Source organism: Jaculus jaculus, chromosome 15 (genome assembly GCF_020740685.1).
Source record: "Jaculus jaculus isolate mJacJac1 chromosome 15, mJacJac1.mat.Y.cur, whole genome shotgun sequence".
NCBI lineage: Eukaryota > Metazoa > Chordata > Mammalia > Rodentia > Dipodidae > Jaculus > Jaculus jaculus.
In genome coordinates, this window is record NC_059116.1 from 61395252 (window position 1) to 61417719 (window position 22468).

At 40.1% G+C, this 22468-nt stretch overlaps 1 protein-coding gene across 1 annotated transcript in view; it reads right to left on the reverse strand.

Moving 5' to 3' along the window:
* Cacnb2 (calcium voltage-gated channel auxiliary subunit beta 2) overlaps positions 1-22468 on the reverse strand; it is a 350607-nt gene that overhangs the window by 323220 nt on the left and 4919 nt on the right. Inside the window, exon 2 of the mRNA XM_045134924.1 lies at positions 17727-17819. Within this exon, the coding sequence (XP_044990859.1) occupies positions 17727-17819 (93 nt within the window). The remainder of the gene's footprint in view (positions 1-17726; positions 17820-22468) is intronic.

Consider the following 22468-nt stretch of genomic DNA (forward strand, 5'->3'; position numbering starts at 1 on the left):
TTACATATACAAAAGAGAGAAAGTTTTTCATAATAAAAGCTCCTTCAAATCCCGAGTTCACAGCCACTCTTCTGCTTTCAATAAAAGAGACTAAACACAGACATGTGATTCTAAAACAACTGTGTTTGGAAATTACACATGATCTCTTTCACTTAATCATTTTAACACTTAAAACATTAATGTTTTACGTCTCAACATGCTGTAATATAAAAAAGGAGGGTAGAAAATGCTAGTAGAATGTGTGTGTGTATACTGTAAATATCTCCTGAAAGAATATTAACATTTGGAGCTATCTAATAAATGCTAAAAAGACAAATTCTATAAAAAAGGGCAATTATATAGGTTACTTGGGTAGCGTCATTTGGTTACCAAATAATCTAATTTTGTTAAAAAATGTTCCCCTGCAAACAAATAGCCTAAGGCAGAGAATGGCCAATTTTTAAATTATAAGACCACCCCAATGACTGCTTCTGGGCAAGGGGAAAAATGGTCTATTAGCCTCAGCTTTAAGTGGTTTACATAACTTCACAGAAAAAGCCTCAATAGGGAATTAGGATAAGCAGCTGTTTGGAGCCATAAATGCCCTGACTCCCTAACCTTCTACTTGTGATCTGTGAGGACAAGCCATTGATGTGGTTATTGAACATAGTTTTATCTGCTGAAAATATTTTACAAGATATTTTTTTAAAATGTAAAGCTGTGCAATGTAAAGTATAAAATGTTAGCATTGGGGATGGAAAGATTTCTCAGTGGTTAAAGGTGCTTGCTTACAAAGCCTGGCTACCAGGTTAAATTCCTCAGTACCCATGAAAAGCCAGATGTACAAAGTGGCACATGCATATGAAATTCATTTGTAATGGCAAGAGACCCAGGCGTGCCCATTCATTCGCTCTCTCTCTCTCTCCCTCACTCTCTTCCTTGCAAATAGATAAGATATTTTTGGTTTATTTTTATTTATTTATTTGAGAATGACTGACAGAGAGAAGGAAGGAGAGAGAGACAGAGAATGGGTGCGCCAGGGCCTCCAGCCACTGCCAATGAACTCCAGACGCGTGCACCCCCTGTGCATCTGGCTAACATGGGTCCTGAGGAATCAAGCCTTGAACCAGGGTCCTTAGGCTTCACAGGCAAGCGCTTAACTGCTAAGCCATCTCTCCAGCCCAAGATAAAATATTTTTTAAAAACTATCAGATGTCACCTCTCGTCCCTGACCAGGTCAGCACTGCCAGGCCTCTGACGAGGCCAGTAGACAGATGCCGTCCAAGGACTCTCCCCAACTCCACAATTGCTTGTGTTTGCTTGTTTGTTTTACCTCAGAAAAATGTGAAATCACTCCTCTGGGTGCCTAGCTAGGAGAGGGAAAACACTTGTTCACCAAGCACAGCCCCTGAAACCCTGCCCCACAGTTGGGTCTCTCCCTCAGAGCTTCTGCCTCTTATTTTACCCAATATCCTGCTGACTTTGTTCCTGTCCCATGGCTTCTTTCTGCCCTTCCCCACAATTATTCGCCTTAATTTTTTTTTTTAATTTAAAACCTAAAGAAAACCTGACAGAATGATACAATTAATACCGTAGAACCTTCCCACAGATTCATTAACAATAAGCATCTTTCTTTGTGCTCAACATGAAACAGGTAACCCCTAATAATCCTTCAGTGGTTTCATAGCTCTGTCTTGGACAAGCTCAGCTCTGGTAACTTGCCACGTGGCCCAGATGTTGCCAGACTTCTACTTTGAGTGGTGAGACTTTGTTTATCATGTCCACAGTCATCATTGCTGGTTTTGGCCTCCGGACCTAAAGCAACCACAGCCTTTCCCAGCAAATGTTGAGCATGCTGTTGCTGAAAGTCTCATATTGCTCAGAAACATCCAAACATTCCCCAAAGCATGCCAATTTGGTATAATAAATTTGATGTACTTTTAAGTGCATGAACTTGGAAAAATGAATTAACATTATTTTTTTCCAGACATGGTCTTATGTAGCCCAATATGGCCTTGAACTCACTCTGCCAGGGATGTCCTTGAATTAAAGATCTTCCTGCCTGTTGCTCCCAAGTGCTGGGATTTCAGGTCAATACTACCATGCCCAGTTTAGGCAGTGCGGGAAGTCAAACCCAGGGCTTTGTGCATGCCAGGTGAGCACTCCACCAACTGAGCTACATCGTCAGCCTCAAACGATCATTATTAATGAAAATACAAGCAACACTCATTAATGTGTGCTAATTATTAAAGAACCTACCACAGCACTGGCTCATTGTAAGCCTGCATTATCTATTTAATTATTATTATTTTTTTAATTTTTATTAATTTATTTAAGAGTGGCAGGCAGAGAGAGAATAGGGAGATAGGGAAAGAGAGAGAATGGGTGTGCCAGGGACTCCAGCCTCTGCAAACGAACTCCAGATGAGTGTGCCCCTTATTCATCTGGCTAACATGGGTCCTGGGGAATTGAGCCTCGAACTGGGGTCCTTAGGCTTTACAGGCAAGTGCTTAACTGATAAGCCATCTCGCCAGCCCTATTTTATTATTTTTCTACAAGCATTTTTTTGGCAATGCTTGATTTTTCAATTTGTCAATCTACCACTGTTATCTTATTTTGTTTGTTATTTTTGGTGGTGGTTTTATTTATTTATTTATTATGTTTTATTTTTTTTAATTTATTTATTTGAAAGCGACAGAGAGATAAAAAGGCAGATAGAGAGAGCGAATGGGCATGCATGCCAGGGCCTCTAGCCACTGCAAATGAACTCCAGATGCATGTGCTGCCTTGTGGCTTACATGGATCCTGGGGAATGAAACCTCAAACTGGGGTCCTCAGGCTTCACAGGCAAGCACTTAACCACTAAGCCATCTCTCTAGCCTGGTGATGGCTTTTTAAATTTATATTTATTTACTTATTTGAGAGAGAAGAGAGACAGACAGACAGTGAGTGAGTATGGGTACCCCAGATGTCCCTGCCACTGTAAACAAACTCCAAACTGTATGCGCCACTCAGTGCATTTGGCTTGACCTAGACACCAGGGAATCAAACCCAGTGTCACTATGTAGCACATACTGGCTTCACACTGTTCACTTCTGCATCGGTGTTAGGATTTCAGGTATGTACCACTGATTCTGGCTGCTACCACTTTGTTTCCAATATTCTTCTTGATCCCAGTATGTCATAGCAGTCTCATGGCACTGAAGTCCCCCAGTTCTTGGTGCTCTCCTGTAAGCCACCAACCTCATGCTCCACCCCTCTTTCCACCTATTCTCATCCCAAGCACACAGGTAGTTACTATCCCAGGAATGCACTTTGCATCAGCAATGTTCCAAATTACTGTAGAGATTAACACCGCAATGCTTTTGTACACATTATTCAGAATACATCACTTACAGGCTTAAGAGATCGTTCAGTGGATAAAGCACTTGTTAAACAAGCATGAATACACCAGTTCGGATCCTCAGAACTCATACACAGCTAGAAGATGTAGCATTACCATCAGGAATCCCAGCATACGTATGGCAAGGGAGGAGGAAACAGAAGAATCTTCTGGAAGCTCATGTGCCAACACTGGTGAACAATGGACTCTACCTCAAACATGTGGAAGGTGAGGATAAATACTGGAAGAGCTATGGCCCACAGGTGACTGCACTCACACACGTGAACATGCGTGCTTGTACACACACACACTCACTTCCTTCAGGCTCACACTGGACTATCTTTTGCTTCTGTAGGAAAGCACAAACTTCCTGCGTGTTCAAAGGAATAGCTATTTATATGTTAATAAATCTTGCCTAGGCTTACCATTTCCCTGGGAGCTGGTTTCTACCTCAGTTTTTTCTTTATGACCCAGTCTGACCCTTTGATCCCTTCCAGGTCAGAGTGCCTGCTGAGCAAATCATCTACGGGACTGCGAACCTTCCATAGAGCTTTCTGGATTTGACTGCTTAAACACATTCTGTTTAGCAAAGAAGAACATCTTGAAATAAAATTTTGAGAGGAGCAAATAATGTTCTTCGGTGGAACTCAAACTGAGTCAGCAGTGCACATCAAATAAATCAGCAGGAAGTGACACGTGATGGCTTAAGAGCTCTGTGTTTCCAATGACCAGCACATATCCGGGCATCCTGACTTTCCATGTGGGCTTTCTTCCTGTAACTGACAGGGAAAGATTAAGGGAGACTCTTCATTCTTCCCTCTTTTTCATATTAAACTTCTAAAAGCTTGAAGTAAAACTAAGACTCAACAGATTTATTCACATACTATGAGAACTGGAAGAATAAGAATTGCTCCCGAATAATTTTAGCACACTATGAAGGACACTGACTTAAGTATATCATTACATTTTAACATATAATCCTGTTTTTAAACATAGTAGATAGATAGTACTAACCAAAAGGTGGCAGAATACATATTCATAGATACATATATAGAAGTGTTGTGACTCAGCGCTCTAATGAAAATAGTGTGATTCGTCTACTATACATATATAGTGGATCATATGGATTTTTTAAATTAGAAAAATTATGTTACAAATTAAACCAGAATCCAAGTTATACTGATGAGTTTAATCCTCAAAAGCCCCAAGTCTTTTGTTTCTTTTTGTTTTTCAGACAGGGTCTCAGTCTGTATCCAAGACTAGTCTGGAACTTAATATGTAGCCTAGCCTTGAATTCTGAATCCCAAGTGCTAAAATTATAGGTGTGTGTCACCATGTCTAGCAAAAAGCCCAAGTTTAAAATGCTTTAAAATTTTCTATATGCATTAGTTACAATTATTGAGGCATTAGGAAGAGATTTAATGCTTTGGCAAAGCAGTGCACTATAAATAAAAATCCATGTGTTGCAGTCAGGTTCACATTGCTGGGAGAAATCACCCAACCAAGAGCAGCTTATAGGGAAAAAATAAAAAGGTTTGTTTTGGCTTACAGGCTCGAGGGGAAGCTCCACGATGACAAGGGAAAACAATGCCATAAGCAGAGGGTGGACATCACCTCCTGGCCAACATAAGGTGGACAACAGGAACAGGAGACTGTGCCACACATTGGCAAGGGGAAATAGGCTATAACACCCATAAGCCCACCCCATCAGTACATTGCCTACAGGAGGCTTTAGTTCCCAAATCTCCATCAGCTGGGAACCTAATATTCAGAACACTTAAGTTTACAGGGGGACACATGAATCAAACTGCCATACCATGTTAAAAAAAAAAAAAAACAAACTAAAATGTGTTTCTAAGATATTGGTTTAATTTATTAAGTATTTTACTTAATAAAACTAATAAAAGTATATAAAATTATTTAATTTCTATATCAATTTTATTGACACAATAGCAAATTTACCTTTTTACTACTTCATTTCACTGGCAAATAACATTTTTATGACCTTCTAGTATATTCTAGCTTTTTTTTTTTTTTTTTTGGTTTTTTGAGGAAGGGTCTCACTCTATCCCAGGCTGCCCTGGAATTCACTTTGTATTCTCAGGGTGGCCTTGAACTCATGGCAATCCTCCTACCTCTGCCTCCCGAGTGCTGGTATTAAAGGCATATGCCACCACGCCTGGCTATTCTAGCTTTTTTTTTTTTTTATTCTATGCTTTCTAGTGTAAGTCTTTAAGGAAATAAAATAATGTGTGAAGGTATTATGATAGTAAAGATCTGTTATATTGAATTGTATCCCCCAAGACATTCTTGTATAAGAGGCCTAAGTTGAAAGACCTTAGAATGCAAAGTTATTTGGAGACACAATTTTGTACCAGTGATGTAGTTCAATGAGTTCATTAGGATGAGCCTTAGTCCACCATAACTTCTGTCCTTATGAGTAGGTGAAGTACGGGGCACAGACGCGCCTCAGGGGGAAGAGCTCGTGAAGATGCAGACAGCCATCTTGGAGCAAAGAGCAGCACCAAGGCAGGTTCTCCCTCTCAGATTTGAGGAGGAATCCGCTCTGCAGACATCCTGACCTTGGACCTTTAGCCTGCCTCCCCGAGACCGTAACCTTCTGTGGCTTATGCCTCCCAGTGTGATGACTCATTACAACAGTCCTAGAAAATTAATATGTCTTTGATGTCACACTTTTCTTTCAAATTAAATGTTTACTAGCATGCTTTGATGGTGGGGGGGGTGTTAAAATGTGATCATTTTCTGATTTTCATATGCAATGCTTTGACCAAAAAGAAACACTTCTTTAAATGGCCATGAAACATGAATAGAAAAGTGGGAGGCTAGAGCTAAAGACAGAGATTCAGGATGGGGCTTTCCAAGAAGGACGGCTGAGGAGGTCATGAGACCCTGCCTGTCAGACAGGACTGATGGAGAGGAGACAGTGGGATTGGAGCACAGTGCCTTGTCATAAGTCCAAATGGAAGGCCGCCTGAGGCCCCCTTTGACAGCTGCAAATGAGGACTGGGGGCTGGGTCTGTCTTCTGTAAGGATACAAGGGAATATCAGGAGAAGTGACAAGCCCTAGGCCAACATAATTCTCTGAAAGGTGGTGACAGGCTTTGGATGGTGGCAGGAGACAGGAATTGCCTCAAGAGCTATACTAAATTTCCCCAAGTATGCATACATGAAGGGAGTACATGCAAAGTCTCCCACTCTCCTCTGATCATCTTCTTGGTTGTTTTTCTCTTTAATCCTAAAATGCTGAAATGAGCAGAAGACAGGAAGGTAACTATGAAAGTGGGAAACAAAACAAAACAAAAACCCACAAAAGCACAGAATAAACATTCACACTGCAAAAGATGGCACTGGGCATAGCAAAAAAAAAAAAAAAAAAAGATTGAACCAGTACAAGTTTTAAAACAAACAGGGCAAATATCAAGTTCTATAGCTCTAAGTCCAACATCTCTAACCAGTCTCTAAAATTCTAATTCTGCCCCTTCATCTTGGCTGCTCATAACGGGGGGGGGGGGGGGTGTGGGTTGGGGGAGAGGAGCAATTCCAAGCCATCAGCTCTCCTTAGCAGCCATCCCATAATCCTGGCATCTCCACTAGATCCCATGGTTCACATTGTACTTGGCCATTTCTAAAAAGCCAAAATCACCTTGCAAATCCAATAACCCTCACTTTTCTGCATTTGATATATTCCATAGTACCAGGTGGACTACCAATTTGTTAATCCAGGAGGATTAAAGCCAACTTTAAAGGACAGGACACTCCTTCAACATTCAGGCCCCTTATTTTCAAGAGTCAGTATTCTTCCTGCTGTCCCAATGCAGGTTAGCTGACCCAATCACAGAACTTGTAATCTCTAAAACAATGTCAGCTGTACTGAGCTATTATCTTTAGTTTGAAGTTTTCATGTCTTTCTGTACCATACCCATCAGCTCATACCAGTCCATTTCTATGCAACACAATCCTACACAAGTCCTCAGGACACCAGTATGCAGAATACAGAAAGCCTCTCACACAAACTACTTCTAGACCAGTACTGACAAGGTTCTTTCTCAACCTCGTAAGCCAAACCTTACAGACCATAGTTCTCACTGCATTCAGGTCTTTCAACTCTGACCAGAATGCTCCATCAAACTCTGCCTTCAGCATGACAAGGCATCTCTTAGATGTAGGTTTCAAAACCTGCCACATTCCTTCCACAACTCAGTTCCAAAAAGCCAAAAGCCAAACAGCCACAACCCCACTTCTTGGTACCAACTTTCCGGGTGCAGTTGCCTTCGGATTGTTCGCATAAAAAACTCAACCTTACAGGCTGCAGGAGAAACTCTATGATGGCAGGAGAAAGCATGGCATGAGTAGAGGCTGGATAATCACCTCCTGGCTAACAACAGGCATATAAGAGCAGCAGGAGAGTGTGCCAAACACTGCCAAGGGGAAGCTGGCTATAACACCCATAAGCCCACTCCCAACAACACACCTCCTCCAGGAGGGTCTAAATGTCAGATTGCCATTAGCTGGGGGGGGGAACACAGGAACACAGGAGTTTTTAGAGGACACCTAATTTTTTTTAAATTTTATTTATTTATTTATTTATTTATTTATTCATTTATTTATTTGAGAGCGACAGACACAGAGAGAAAGACAGATAGAGGGAGAGAGAGAGAATGGGTGCACCAGGGCCTCCAGCCATTGCAAACGAACTCCAGACGCGTGCGCCCCCTTATGCATCTGGCTAACGTGGGACCTGGGGAACCGAGCCTCGAACCGGGGTCCTTAGGCTTCACAGGCAAGCGCTTAACCGCTAAGCCATCTCTCCAGCCCGAGGACCCCTAATTTAAACCACCACAGATAGGTATTTCAAATCCATGAAAAAGCACCCAGTAATATAGGAGGTTTCCTATACATATACACCCTTGTTCTTCCATAGGAAATTATGTATATTCAGAATTAGATGCTGGAGTACAAAATATAAAATTTGTTTTATCATTTCTAAGGTACACAAGTCTCTAAAAAGACAAAAAGTAAAATGGTCACAGTGGTATACAAGCTGAACCACAGAAAGAACAAGGGAATTCTTCATTATAAAGATAAACATTTGTATATTGATGTGCTTTAAAAGTTTTTAAGATGACACAAGACAGATCTTGCCATTCACAAAACCCAAGCAAATGCCTTGCAAGATAGAAAGACATTTACAGAAAATCACAGAGGCAATAAATCTACTGCTTTATTATTTATGGCTGTGTTTGTGACAAGTGCAGCATGACAAGGCACCACGCCAGTGTTTAAGGGCTGAGAGATTTACCCAACCTTAAACATATCAGTCTATGCAGGCCTGCAGTCTGTAATCATTATCACAGTTTAATCTGCCTTTGCAAAACAGGACTGAAAAATAGACTGTGTGTCTCTGTGATGAATCATTCATATTTAAAGCTAATCTGAACGAATATAAAAGGTCCAAAAAGCAGTACCAAGAACACAGACTAGGGGACGATGGAATTTGTTTAGAATACCATGTTCTGAAAGTGTCATGCAACCTTCTGTTAAATATTTTGTTCATTCCATTTTGTCATCCTGGATTGAATTCTGGAAGCCCTTGGGAGCTGCAGGATTATTTCATTATAACCATAACATATGTTGGTGAGCAAAAGTCCAAGATCAGTGGCTAGGTTCTTCTCTGCTAACGACAAAGAGTAATAGTACTTGAAAAAAAAAAAAAACAGAAAAAAAAGAAGATATTGAGTCAAAAGCTTTAACTTTCCACATAAAGAACATGAGTCAGTACAACTCAGTGACCTACAAATGTAAGTGGTATAAACAGCTGATGAGTCCTGAACCCAGCACAGCAGGAGCCTGTAGCGGAGCGGCGCTGACTGCCCCGCGTGGGAAGTGGCCACACTGTGGAGCCCCACACGGAAGCAGAGCTGGCAAACTGTCTCCTGAGCATTTGGTGTTCATCTTAGCAGGGCTGCCAGGTACTCCAGTGCAGCCAGAGAGAACATATGTTTTCATGAAGATGATAAAGAAAGAACAAGTAGTCTGAGAAAATTAGAAAAATACAGAATGAAGGGAAGAGAGAGAGAGAAACAAAGCAGACAGAGGAAGAGGGAGGAAGAGTATAGGGAGGGAAGGATTGAGAAAGAGAGAACAAGGTCACTTGGCAAAAGAAAAATAACAACCTATGGCCTCTAACTCTGCCTCCTCTGCCATCACCCCCAGCTGCTTTAATTTTGATGATCAAATCTATCTACAGATGGACATAGTTCTGACCAAACCTATCTACAGATGGCCAGTTTTCTATGATCTTGGCAACATCAAAGACTTTATACAGTCAGTGGTTCCTGCGCAATCACTCAAAGAGCAGCACAAATGTTTTCTGTCCTTCAGTGCCAGGCAAGCTTTGCTACTTCTAGTCCACCTGTTTTTCTTCCAGTAAACTAATTTACTCACTTAGGGTCTTGTGTTAAAATAAATATCTTCTTTATAAATAATAGTTTATATGGTTATTATTCCTGTTCATGAAGTTGGAAGGAAAGAGCTAAGTCAAAAATAGCTTAATTTGGGCTGGAGAGATGGCTCAGCAGGTAAGGTGTTTGCCTGCAAAGCCTAACAACCCAGGTTCAATTCATCACTAACCATGTGAAGTCAGATGCACAAAGTGGCATATGTGTCTAGAGTTCATTTGCAGTGGCTAGAGACCCTGGTGTTATCTTTCTTTCTTTTTCTCTCTCTTTCTCCTTGCAAATAAATAAAACATAAAATACTTAAAAAAATAAATATCTTCATTCAATTAATAGATTAAAAGTTTATGCAATGGATTTTAAGGATGAAAAGTTTATGCAATTCACTAATGCAAAGGGTTTTAATAATTATAGATTTTTGGCTTATTATGACTAGTAAATACCTCTCATTCATGCATGTGTTCCCAATATACAGCTAAAAAGTACAATTTATATTAGAATTAAAGACAGTTTTAATGCCTACAATTATCTTAATAATAATCTAACATAACTAGAGCTTTATATATTAGATACCTTTAAGCAATTCAAATAATATTCATTAATTTATAGTACCTGGAAGTAATATATGGCCTTTGATTCATTACAATTAATGGATCTGTTATACTTACAAGACCAAAGCCCCAGGAGATTACAAACTGTTTCTAAAGTAGTCTAACATAAAACCTGATGCAAGGCTTGACAAAGTTCTCCAGGTCATAAAGGGACATTAGCCACAGGCATCCTCAGAGCAGACCCACACAGGCCATAGGAAATTCACATTCAAGTTCAATCTGTTTATTTAAGAAGGGGGGGGCGGATTTCAGAATCCCAAAATATTTATGTTTCTGAAAACTTTTGGGAGGAACTAAAAGAAAACACATTCCCAACTCAAATTGTCCTTTTCACCACTAATAAGAGAATTGGTATTTACTGAACTGGTGACAGAACATAAGGGAATGGTGCTGGTATTTTTAAAATTGTGATATGTAGTGAAAGTTTACAGTATTAAAACTCCCCTTACTTTTCTGTGTGGAAGGATGATAAGAGTGGCGGGCAACTCTGTGTTTGTCTCTGTGTTTGAACACTTGCTCTACAACACCCAGCTGGCGAAGTGGTTTGGGGAGACTGGGGAGCCTGGGAGACTCTGGCCTCACTGGCATAAGTGAGTCACTGAGGGAAGCCTTGAAGGTCATATCTACTTCTGGTTTCCACTAGACTTCTCTGCTTTCTGAACTGCAAAGATGAGAGAAGCCTCAGGCACAGGTCCTGCCACCCTGATGGGCTGACAACCCCTCAGATCCTTCCTCCTTCAAATTGCTTCTGTCAGGAGTTTGGTTAGACTAATGTGGAAAAGTAGCTAACATAAGGTGTTTCCTTCTAAAAGCACTGGTTGGGAATGTTCTACATGTCCTCCTTGGCTAAAAGAGTTAAATATTTGCTATGGATTTTAATTTATGTAAGACCTCCCACAGCTCAGGGGAAATGCTACTGACATCTTCACTACCTAGCCCAGGACAAAGGATCCCCTGATGACAATGCGGACACCAGTACAAGCTCTAGCATGGAACTGATGGTGTGCTTCAAAGTGGAGAGTCATCCTGAAATCCTCAACAGAACACATACCAAAGGAGATGGTTTGTTGGTCAGATAATCAACTGGTTAACAAGTGGACCTTCTACCTGGGGCTGCAGTATGATTTATGACACTTGTAATCTTGCAGAAATTTATCTATGCACATTGTTTCCTTAAGACTTTTTCTTTGAGTGAGTTTAGTAGAGTACCACACAGATAATGGCACAAACCATGACAGCAAATCTGAAGCCTTAACCTACAGGTGAACCGTGTGTAGCTTTTCTTCATGCTCATGTTCTGAAATACCCCAATGTGCTTCAACACACTCCAGTTAGTAGTCGTGATACAAGTGTAATCAGATGGTTATAGGTCCAGTTGTTATAATTGATGAGATATGTGCTATAGTGACAAAATACCCTCAGATGTTTGTTCAGACTAGGCCTATTTATATGTGGTCTTCCCTAGACATTCCAGACCCAGCTACAGGGAAATAGTGACTTAGTACCAGCCAATAGAGTTGACTGTCATAAAATGACTGAAGTGAAGCACAGACATTAAGTGGCTACCCATGAAAAAATGACATGAGTACATGCTCCTGATATGTGGGGCGGGGAGGGGGGATGCAAATTGCCACAACCACTTTGGAGAACTGCCCCACAGTACTGACTTCATTGAACATACACACACCATAGGATCCCACATTCCACTCCAGTCATTGAACAAAAAAGCAGCCAGGCACCAAAGGTACATCTAAGTGTTCCTATAGAGGTATCATCCCCAGTCCTTCAAGGATTTTTACAGAACATCATCTCTAATACCTCCAGGAGAAAGCCGAGTGTCCACTGAAAGCAGAGCACATGAACCAGCTGTGGGCACATCTATACGACGCAAAGCTATAGACATTCCCAAACCTCCCCAATAGGCGATGAGAGTAAGCATGAAACTGAGTGCAAGGGTTCAAATACAAAGTGATTTAACTTAAGAAAGCAGACAAAATGGGTGAGGTAGATAGCTCAGTTGGTACAATGACTGCCTTGCAAGCATGAGGACCTCAGTTTGTTTCCCAGAACCCATACAAAATAAGCTTGATGGCATACATCTGAAATCTCAGCACTGAGAAGGTGTAGACAAAAGGAGCTTTGGGGCTTGCTGGCAAGACAATCTCATCTAATTGTGAACTCCAGGACAGTGAGAAACCCTATCTCAATAAAAAAAAAAAAAAAAAAGAAGGTGGATGGCACCTGAGGAAGAATATCTGAGGTTGTCCTTTAACCATACATGTGAATACATGAACACATGTATCTATATATACATGAACAAACATATATACACAAAAAAGCAGGTAAAATGAATTTATGGTATCTAAAAGAAAAGAAATAGTTAACTTTAGTGTGAAGGGAGGAAGGAACAAAGATTGAAAAGGATCCAAAGGGGCATCTGAGTCATGGTAGCACTTATTTTTGACCTTGGTGGTATTTCTATGGGTATGTTGAATCTGTGAAAAGCTTGCTGGACTAAACACACTTTAGATACACACTTCTTGGTACATATGCCACATAATCAGCAGGAGAAAAGATTTAAAATTATAAAAGAAAAAGGTTTTTCTCACACTTGCTCTAGGTAAAGCTTTGTTGCCCTGCTTGAGCTGCCATGACAGAACATTTCAGAGTGGCTTAAATAGTTAATCTCCCAGTGCTGGAAGCCAAGGGTCCAAGGCCAAGGTTCAACAAAGGCAGCTGCTAGTGAGGCCTCTCTCCTTGACTTGCAGATGGATGCTGGGTCCTAACAGGGCCTTCCCGCACGTGAATCGCATCTCCACTGCATTGTCCTATAAAGACAGCAGTGCCTTCGAAGGGTGAGCCCACCCTTCTCCCTTGCATGCCCCTGAGAAGACCACCTCTAAATTCAGTCACATGTGAGTTTTCAGAGGGAACAAGTAGCCCAAAACAAGCTCCCTGATGTTTCCTAACTGTAAAAATAATAAAAATTCCTAATGTTTTTTTCTATATGTTAACTTTTCATATTTCCAAATTCTAAAACTTTTATATCTCAATATGATTACCTAAAAGTCCCCAATGTTTCCCAATTTTAAGTCCTTATACATAATACACTGTTTATAAAAATAAAATTAGAAGGTTTTCAAAATTATAGAAATAATTTTTAATTTGAAGGCCATAGTAGAACCTAATTGCATGACACTTGTGTTTGTGTATGATGCATGTGTGCAAGAGAGAGAGGGACAGAGAGAGACCGTGGGCACATACACGCTACAGCAAGTACATGGCATAGGACTATGATTCCACGTCCTTGGGAGGCTGACAGAGGAGGATAATTTGATTCCATGGGTTCAAGACCAGCCTGGATAATATATCAGAACCCTGTTTCAGAACAAAGAAAACATGAAGAAAGCAAGCAGAGAGAAAAGAAGGAAGGGAGGAAAGGAGAAGAAAAAGGAGGTAAAGAAATGAAGGGAAGAAAGAGAGAAAGAAAAGAGGAATACAGAAAAGAAAGTACAGTTATATGAACCAAACACTCTTAAAATCACAATTACAAAGCCAGGTGTGGTGGCACACACCTTTAATCCTAGCACTCGGGAGACAGAGGAAGGAGGATCGCCGTGAGTTCGAGGCCACCCTGAGACTTCATAGTGAATTCCAGGTCAGCCTGGACCCTACTTCAAATAACAAACAAACAAAAAAACTCACAATTACAAATGCCCTGCAGCCAGACACATAAGTACTGTACGATGATACGAGTCACTTGTTTAACAAGACATGTGCTTATGATGGGGACAAACAGCTCGTGTCCATTCTGAAACCCACAGGACATATCCATTCCAACATAGCTACAAATGGCCCAAACACATCTGTACATGGCAATGTCATCTACAAGTCACAAAATTAAATGGTGTTTGTTCAAATTACTTAATAATCCCACATGCCTACAGCTACATTTTGGCATGCATTTCTACAAACACTCTCAGAAACCACTTCTATTCTATACCTACCCATGTCACAATAACCCACTTCTCTGTGATATCTGATCATGTCATTGCAGCTTTTGCCTATTTTCAAGTGGCAGCAAAACATGAATAATGTGTTAATTGAGACAAAATTATTCAAACAAAAATACAGTTTCTAACTCCAAAGTCTTCCAGAAATGCTGGTCTCTTGTTCTCTGATGATGCAAGTGTTGTTTTTTTTTAATTTATTTCATTATTTATTTGTGTGCATATAAATGCATGTTCATGTGTGTGAATGTGAGCATGGTTGTGCCATGGTACATCTGCAGAGGTCAAAGGACAACCAAGGTCAACTCTTGGGTCCCTCTTCTACCTTTCCACCTTGTTTGAGGCTGGGTTTTTCATTCTACTTTCTCGCTGCATTTTTCTTTGTTGGACTTGCCATGCTCTTCTGAGAAATTCCCCTGTCTCCACCTCCCATCTCACCATCAGCAACAGCATGCTGGAATAACAAAAGCCTGTTCACAACTTTGAGCCTTTTCTGTGGTGGTTGGGGATTGAACTCAGATACTTTAGTTCGAGTGGAAAATGCTTTATCCACTAAGCCATCTCACCAGACCTGCGAGTGGGTTTGATGACCTGCTTGCATAACTTCCACCCCCAATCCACGCCACAGTGAGCACTTCATTCCTCTCAGGCTCTCGGAGATAGACCTCCAAGGTCACTTTCTGGAGTAGGTTTTCTTCTGACTCTTTACATGCTCACATGTTGTAACAGTCTGTATGCACAGTTAGATAATTTAACTGATCTCTTGCTCACTCATAATTGTGTCTCAAGCAAGCCTATTTTACTAAGAAGTCATTGTCAGAGAAAGTTATGAGAAAAACAAATTCAAGCTCATTTATATGCAGTGTGATAACCATGATAATTGTTTCCTTCTTTTGAATGAGAAGGGAATGCACAACCAAAGATATAAAGGGAAGACCGGAAGACAATTGCCTCTCAAAGACATTACTTAGAGCTTACATGGGCAATAATGAACTACGGACTGTCAATTTCACCTCACTCCATCTTGTTCACTTGAAACATCTGTTTCTACTTTCATGCAAGTTCACCAAGCTGCCTGGCATTGCCCATGTTTTGGTACAGCCACTGTGCAGCTCTAGGAAACTTGAATAGTTCTGTGTCAGGTCCTCCAGTACTCAGCTCTGACAGGTCAACTCAAAGTTGTGACTTGAGCTCTACAAGCTCAGTGTTCTTGCCCCCACAGCAAAATAAACACAGACACTTTTGACTGAGTCACCTAAAGTTAAGTGACTATGTCCCAAGTCTCTTCATCATACTCAGGTCTACTTGTGATACCACCAGGATATATACCATGGGCCCTTCTTATTCTCTTTCCAGTTCCCTCTGACACCATTGGAATATTGCTTTGAATGGAATATACTTAGCTTCCTCTTTTTTTTTTTTGGCTTTTTGAGGTAGGGTCTTGCTCTAGCCCAGGCTGGCCTGGAATTCAGTCTCAGGCTGTCACAGGATGGCCTTGAACTCACAGTGATCTGCCTACCTCTGCCTCCCAAGTGCTGAGATTAAAGGCATGCGCCACCACACCCAGCACCTCTTTTTCTTTTCAAATGTTTTTAGCAAATAAGTTCCTCTCCTTTTGGACCCATTCTCTTTTTCTAACTTCCTGATATCAAAACAATTCCTAGTTGGCACAGATCAAACTTTTTCTAGTTGCCTAAATGGTACTCATATGTTCCACTGGTGTTGTTAAAGACTGCAAGAGTAGACTGATGGGAAGGCAGACTTACCCTCAAGTATCAGGTGACCCCAGCCAAACAGTATGGACACCCCATGGTCGGCGCAGGCGGACAAGTTAAGCCAACTATTGAAAGTCACAAGTGAAGACGTTGGGGCCATATTACAAAGTGCCATCAGACTCAACAAGGAAGAAGGGGATCAAATGTTATAATCTCCAACACAAATAAAACTCCCCAAAGGCAAAAAGGGTTCCTAGAAGATCCTGGCAAACAAAGTGTAGGGGCTACAGTGAAGCCTGGAGTTACAATAAAGGACCCATAAGGCAAATGAGAAAAGTTATACCTAGAGAAGCGAAGCTTTGCCCTTGACAACCGTTACTCTGGGTTTCTCTCCACAAAAGAACACCCATGGGTGTACAGGCCACCATTCAGCCAAGAAAGTTTTCTCCATCCCACCCTTCTCACATCTTCCACCACGCTGAGAGGCACTAGAGGAAGGTGTGTGCTTACTTGCACCTTGCGAGGCTTTTGTGCTGACACATCACCAGAGTCCTTGGAGGCCGGCTGCCTATGTCGCTGTTCTGGGACGTGAAGTGGAAAACAGTTCCAGACTGCTGGGCAGGATACGCCACAAGCTAATCCCAGTAAACACAATATCCATCTCCAACAACAGCAATCATTTAAGTTACAGCTCAAAGCCGTCAAACATTTTATGTAACCTTGGAATCTCCAACCACTTCAAGGCCAAAGACAATTTTCTCATTCTAAGTCCAAGGCCGAAGAAAGGGAGCTGAAGGACTAAAGCTAGAGAAATGCCCATGTCTCAACCTTGTACTTGGGGAAGTGAGTGTCCCCTCCCTGCTTCCTTAGGGAAAGCCACAAACTTGTCATCTTTCTGCAGGGACTCTTCCATCATCTGTTAGGGAGACCCTCCATAATAAAGTCTACAGTTGACTGTCCCCAACTTGCCAAGAACAAATGCAATGCTTAAAGTCTCACATAGAATATAAATATTTTTATTGGAACATTAAAGTGCACAACTTTCATTATGATTTCCAGTAAAATATACTGTATATATTAAGCATAACAATTTAAAACTCATTTTAAACATACCTCTTGGGGCTGAGGAAATGGCTCAGCAGGTAAAGACACTTGTCATGTAAGTAAGAACAAGTGCCTGAGGGAGCCTGTGGTGGCCTGCATTTGATCCCCAGCACCCATGTAAAAAGCTTGGCATGGCCACACCAGCCTATAAGCCCAGTCCTGCGAGGAATGGAGACAGTTCAGCCACTGGGATTCACTGGTCATCCTTGAGAGGAACCATCTCCAGGAAACAACATGGAACAGTGAAGGGAAAGACAGCCACAGCTCTCCTCTGGATGAGGTGCTCATGTACACAGGACATGTGTGCACACACACACACACACACACACTCACACACACACACATGGCAAACACCATACATATACACACAATACTATGCACACATACACCAAACAAAGAAAAAGTATGTATATATACTTCTCAAAACCATGAATTTAAGGGCTCCTTACCTGACGAACAAAACTGTTTGAGGTAGTGTCTGATGAAGTGCTCCCATCCGACCCCTTAAATCTGTTTTTCCTTCTGGCTCCTTTCCCATATGACTACAAAAGAAGAGAGAAAGAAAAATTAGATTATCCAACTGTTTTACAAGAATCTAGTTCTCATTCTAGAAAATTTCAGAGGCCAAAACAAATTTCCTTTTATATGGCCATCATTTAAAATGTAACATTAGTGAAATCATTAAAATTTATTTCAATTTTCTCTATATATATATGAATGAGTGAAAGAAATGCATGGACAAAGCATTTAGTAAGTGGCGAACTGTTCCAAGTTACAGCCCTGAGAATATGTCAGCAGCCAAAAGGCAAAGGTCCTAAAGAGAGAGCTTTTAAAAACAAGAAACTGCAGATAAAAATTTTATAATTAAACATGGCTTGTCTCAATAACAGGACCAAGCCCAGCACAAACATTTACTAATGAACTTGCTTTTTCTTTTGTATTTACAGTTTACTTTCCTGATGGTAAACTAGGCATCGACTAATCTGTACTTCAAAGCACAGATAGCATTATTCAAATATTAAACTTTAAAATATGTGAAAAATAGTTCAACACTGACTTTTTTCAAGTTAAATCCATGGAATGGAATCCAACCTGCAACAGACTTTGAGAATTCTTTGCATGCATCACTATTTCCACCTTTAAATGGGACCGTGTTAAGTATTAAACAAATTAAAACCTCATACAGTTGCTTAAAGTACTCAATGTAATAAGGTGCTTATAGAATTTAAAGATCTAGCACATGGTAAAGATTTAAGTAAGATACAAAAAGTAAAACCCACACAAGGATTGAAAAGTCAGAGGACAGACTTGGTTAAAATGCATGTGTTCCTAAGAATTGTTAGGCATTTAGAGACTTCATTAAATTAGTAAAATTTATAGCTTGTAAGTTTTTTTAAATCACCATATTCAGGTTTTGAAAATGCTACTTGGTTGTTTGATGTTTTCATAATGTTTTAATTAAAATAAAAATAGCTTATAAACCATAATATACATACCACTTATGCAAGCTGAAATCTTTTGCAAACATTTTATGTTCTGAGTAATTCAACTGGATTTGCCATCACTGAGAGTGGTTTAGTATTAAAGCAAATTTTTTTTCTTAAATATGTTTGCTCTCTTCCAAGTATCTAAGGGATTTATAGAATACAAACGTGTTTCCATGACACTTAATTAACTGTCCACTTTGTAAAAGGGCGGAGAAGCTAGCCGGGCTTTCACAACGTAAGCACGAGGCTCTCTTCACCTCGCAGCCTATTCCTCTTCCTTGCATAAACAGAGTCCAGTGAGCTGTGGGAAAATAACATTCTTTAACAATGCTCTTCCTTCTCCCAGAACCATCTCACAAGGCACAAGCACACTAAAACAGGGCATGAAAATCTTATTTTCTTTTTCTCTTTTTTTAAATTTCTATTTACTTATTTATTTGAGAGAGAGGGAGAGTAGGCAGAGAGAGAGAAAGAGAGAGAGAGAGAGAGATGTCACGGCCTCTAGCCACTATAAAAGAACTCCAGCTGTGTGTGCCCCCTTGTGCATCTGTCTTACATGGGGAATCAAGCCTGGGTCCTTTGACTTTACAGGCAAGTGCTCTAACCACTAAGCCATCTCTCCAGCCCCAAAATCTTATATTCTTAAAAAAAAATAAAACCTGTCATTATTTCATATGGAAAATTACTTGTCTTTGAAGTACACTTAAGGCCTAAGGTTTCTTTAGGAGGCTTGGGAAGGATCAACATTAACACACCCCTTATCCTCAAGAGGAATATGTTACTTGTGAGAACAAAGACAAAATCCTATCCCATTATCAATTTTTTCTTTCCTTTTGGTACCATTTTGAAATGACAGAAAAGCAGGCCTTTGAAATTCTATTGTTATTTCAGCCTTTAATGATACGTATGTCTGTTCTTCAGTGCCTTGGATGTCTATAGCTTTTTCGAGGTTGCTCACAATTGCCCAATCAGCCCTGAGAGGAACACATGGTGGATGCTAAGGACATTCAGTCGCAGGGATGCTGTTTTCTTTAGGAAAAAAAAAATGGACACATTTAAAAATTCACATTAATTTTTCCAAGCTTCTGGCAATATTGTTGATCAATATTATTTCAGGTATACTTAAATATCTACTCTGTAGATATTATGGAATTATTCAGCTTTCAGCCACACTGAGATAAAGCTTTCACTGTAAGCAAACTAGTGACTAAGGTTTTAGAAAACACATGTTTTCTTTCACTTAAACGTTCACAGGCTGACTAAAGACATTAATACACGCATGCTTATTTAGTTTGGTTGGTTGGTTGGTGGGTTTGTTTTTGAGGCACAGTCTCACTTAGCCCCAGGCTGTTCTGCATCTCATTGTAAAGCCCAGGCTGGCCTTGAACTCATAGTGATCCTTCTACCTCGGCCACCTGAGTACTGGAGTGCTAAGATTAAAAGTGTGAGCCACAGCATTCATATTTACTAGGGACAAAATAAACCAATATACTTAACCATACCTCATTTCTGATATTTTACTCATTTCAGTATAATTTTTCTTTTAAACTGTCCTTGTTTTTGTAACTAAGTAACTCTTTAAAGTCTGGTTATTTTTATAACATCAGGATAAAGGAAACAAATTTTAAAGTATCTCTGGTAAGCTAGTAGTCTACTTTTTATGTACTTTTTAAAATGGTGCAAATGTATACTACTATTAAGTTCCCTTTAATCAAATGCATATTTAAAATTAGGTCCATAGAAAAAACAATCCAAAAATTCATTTGGAGTCACAAAAAGCCTCAAATACCTAAAATAATACTGAGCAACAAAAATAAGGCTGGTGGTATCACCATATCTGATTTTAACCTATACGACAGAGCCATAGTAACAAAAATGGTGTGGTACTGGCACAAAAACAGACATGTAGATCAGTGGAACAGAATAGAGGACCCAGATGTAAGCCCAAGTAACTATAGCCACCTGATATTCGATAAAAATGCCAAAAATACTCATTGGAGAAAAGACAGCCTCTTCAGCAAATGGTGTTGCGAAAACTGGATATATATCTGCAGAAGGATGAAAATAGATTCTTCTCTCTTGCCATGCACAAGAATTAAGTCTAAATGGATTAAAGACCTTAACATCAGACCTGAAACTCTGAAACTGCTAGAGGAAAAAGTAGGGGAAACCCTTCAATATATTGGTCTTGGCAAAAACTTTCTGAATACAGCCCCAATTGCTCAGGCAATAAAACCACAAATTAATCACTGGGACCTCATGAAATTACAAAGATTTTGCACTGCAAAGGACACAGTGAAAAAAGCAAAGAGACAACCTACAGAATGGGAAAAAAATCTTCGCCAGTTATATATCTGATAGAGGATTAATATGTAGGATATACAAAGAACTCAAAAAGTTAAATAATAAGGAATCAAACAACCAATCAAAAAAATGGGCTATGGAGCTAAATAGAGCATTTTCAAAGGAAGAAATGTGAATGGCATAATAGCATCTAAAAAAATGGTCTACGTCACTAGTCATCAGGAAATGTTGATTAAAACTACATTGAGATTCCATCTCACTCCTGTCAGATAGGCCACCTTCATGAAAACAAATGATCTGAAATGTTGGCAGGGATGTGGAAAAAGCAGAACCCTTCTACACTGTTGGTGGGAATGCAATCTGGTCCAGCCATTGTGGAAATCAGTGTGGAGGTTCCTAAAACAGCTAAACATTGATCTACCATATGACCCAGCTATAGCACTCCTAGGCATATATCCAAAGAACTCATCTCATTTCCTTAGAAGTACGTGCTCAACCATGTGTATTGCTGCTCAATTTAAAATAGCTGGGAAATGGAACCAGCCTAGATGTCCCTCAACTGATGAGTGGATAATGAAGATGTGGCACATTTATACAATGGAGTTCTACTCAGCGATAAAGAAAAATGAAGTTAGGAAATTTGCAGAAAAATGGATGGACCTGGAAAGGATTATACTAAGTGAGGTAACCCAGGCCCAGGAAGCCAAGCGCCACATGTTCTCTCTCATATGTGGATCCTAGATACAGATGATTGGGCTTCTGTGTGAGAATCAAAATACTTAGTAGCAGGGGCCAGTAAGTTAAAAAGGAGACATAAACGGAAGAGAAAGGAAGGGAGGAGGGTTCTGAATAGGTTGATATTGTATATATGTAAGTACAATGATTGTGATGGGGAGGTAATATGATGGAGAATGGAATTTCAAAGGGGAAAGTGGAGGGGGGAGGGAGGGAATTACCATGGGATTTTTTTTATAATCATGGAAAATGCTAATAAAAATTTTTTAAAAATTTAAAAAAAAGTTCTTTTAGTTGCTCTGAACCAAAGATTTCAGGCACTAGAAAAGGAGTTTTAAGAAGTTACCACAAAAATATTAATAACATTAAAGATATTCAGAATGCATCAGCCTTCTGTGGCCATCTTCCTTGACACTAATTAACTTTTGAAAGTGGATCTGTCTCAAAATCAGCAAAGAAATGTTCATCTTTAAGGGGCAATTAAAATCTCCCATCTGAATGGTTGGAGGAGTAGCAGTTAGTTAAGGTTGTTGTCAGTTAACTGGAGATTTCAGCAGGGCAAACAAAGCTTTCTGTCATGGTAGCATCTTGGGGACAGTTTAAGGATGCCGATTCTGTGCTTGATGACCTTGGTGACAGTTCTCCTACCTACAAATTGCTCCCCT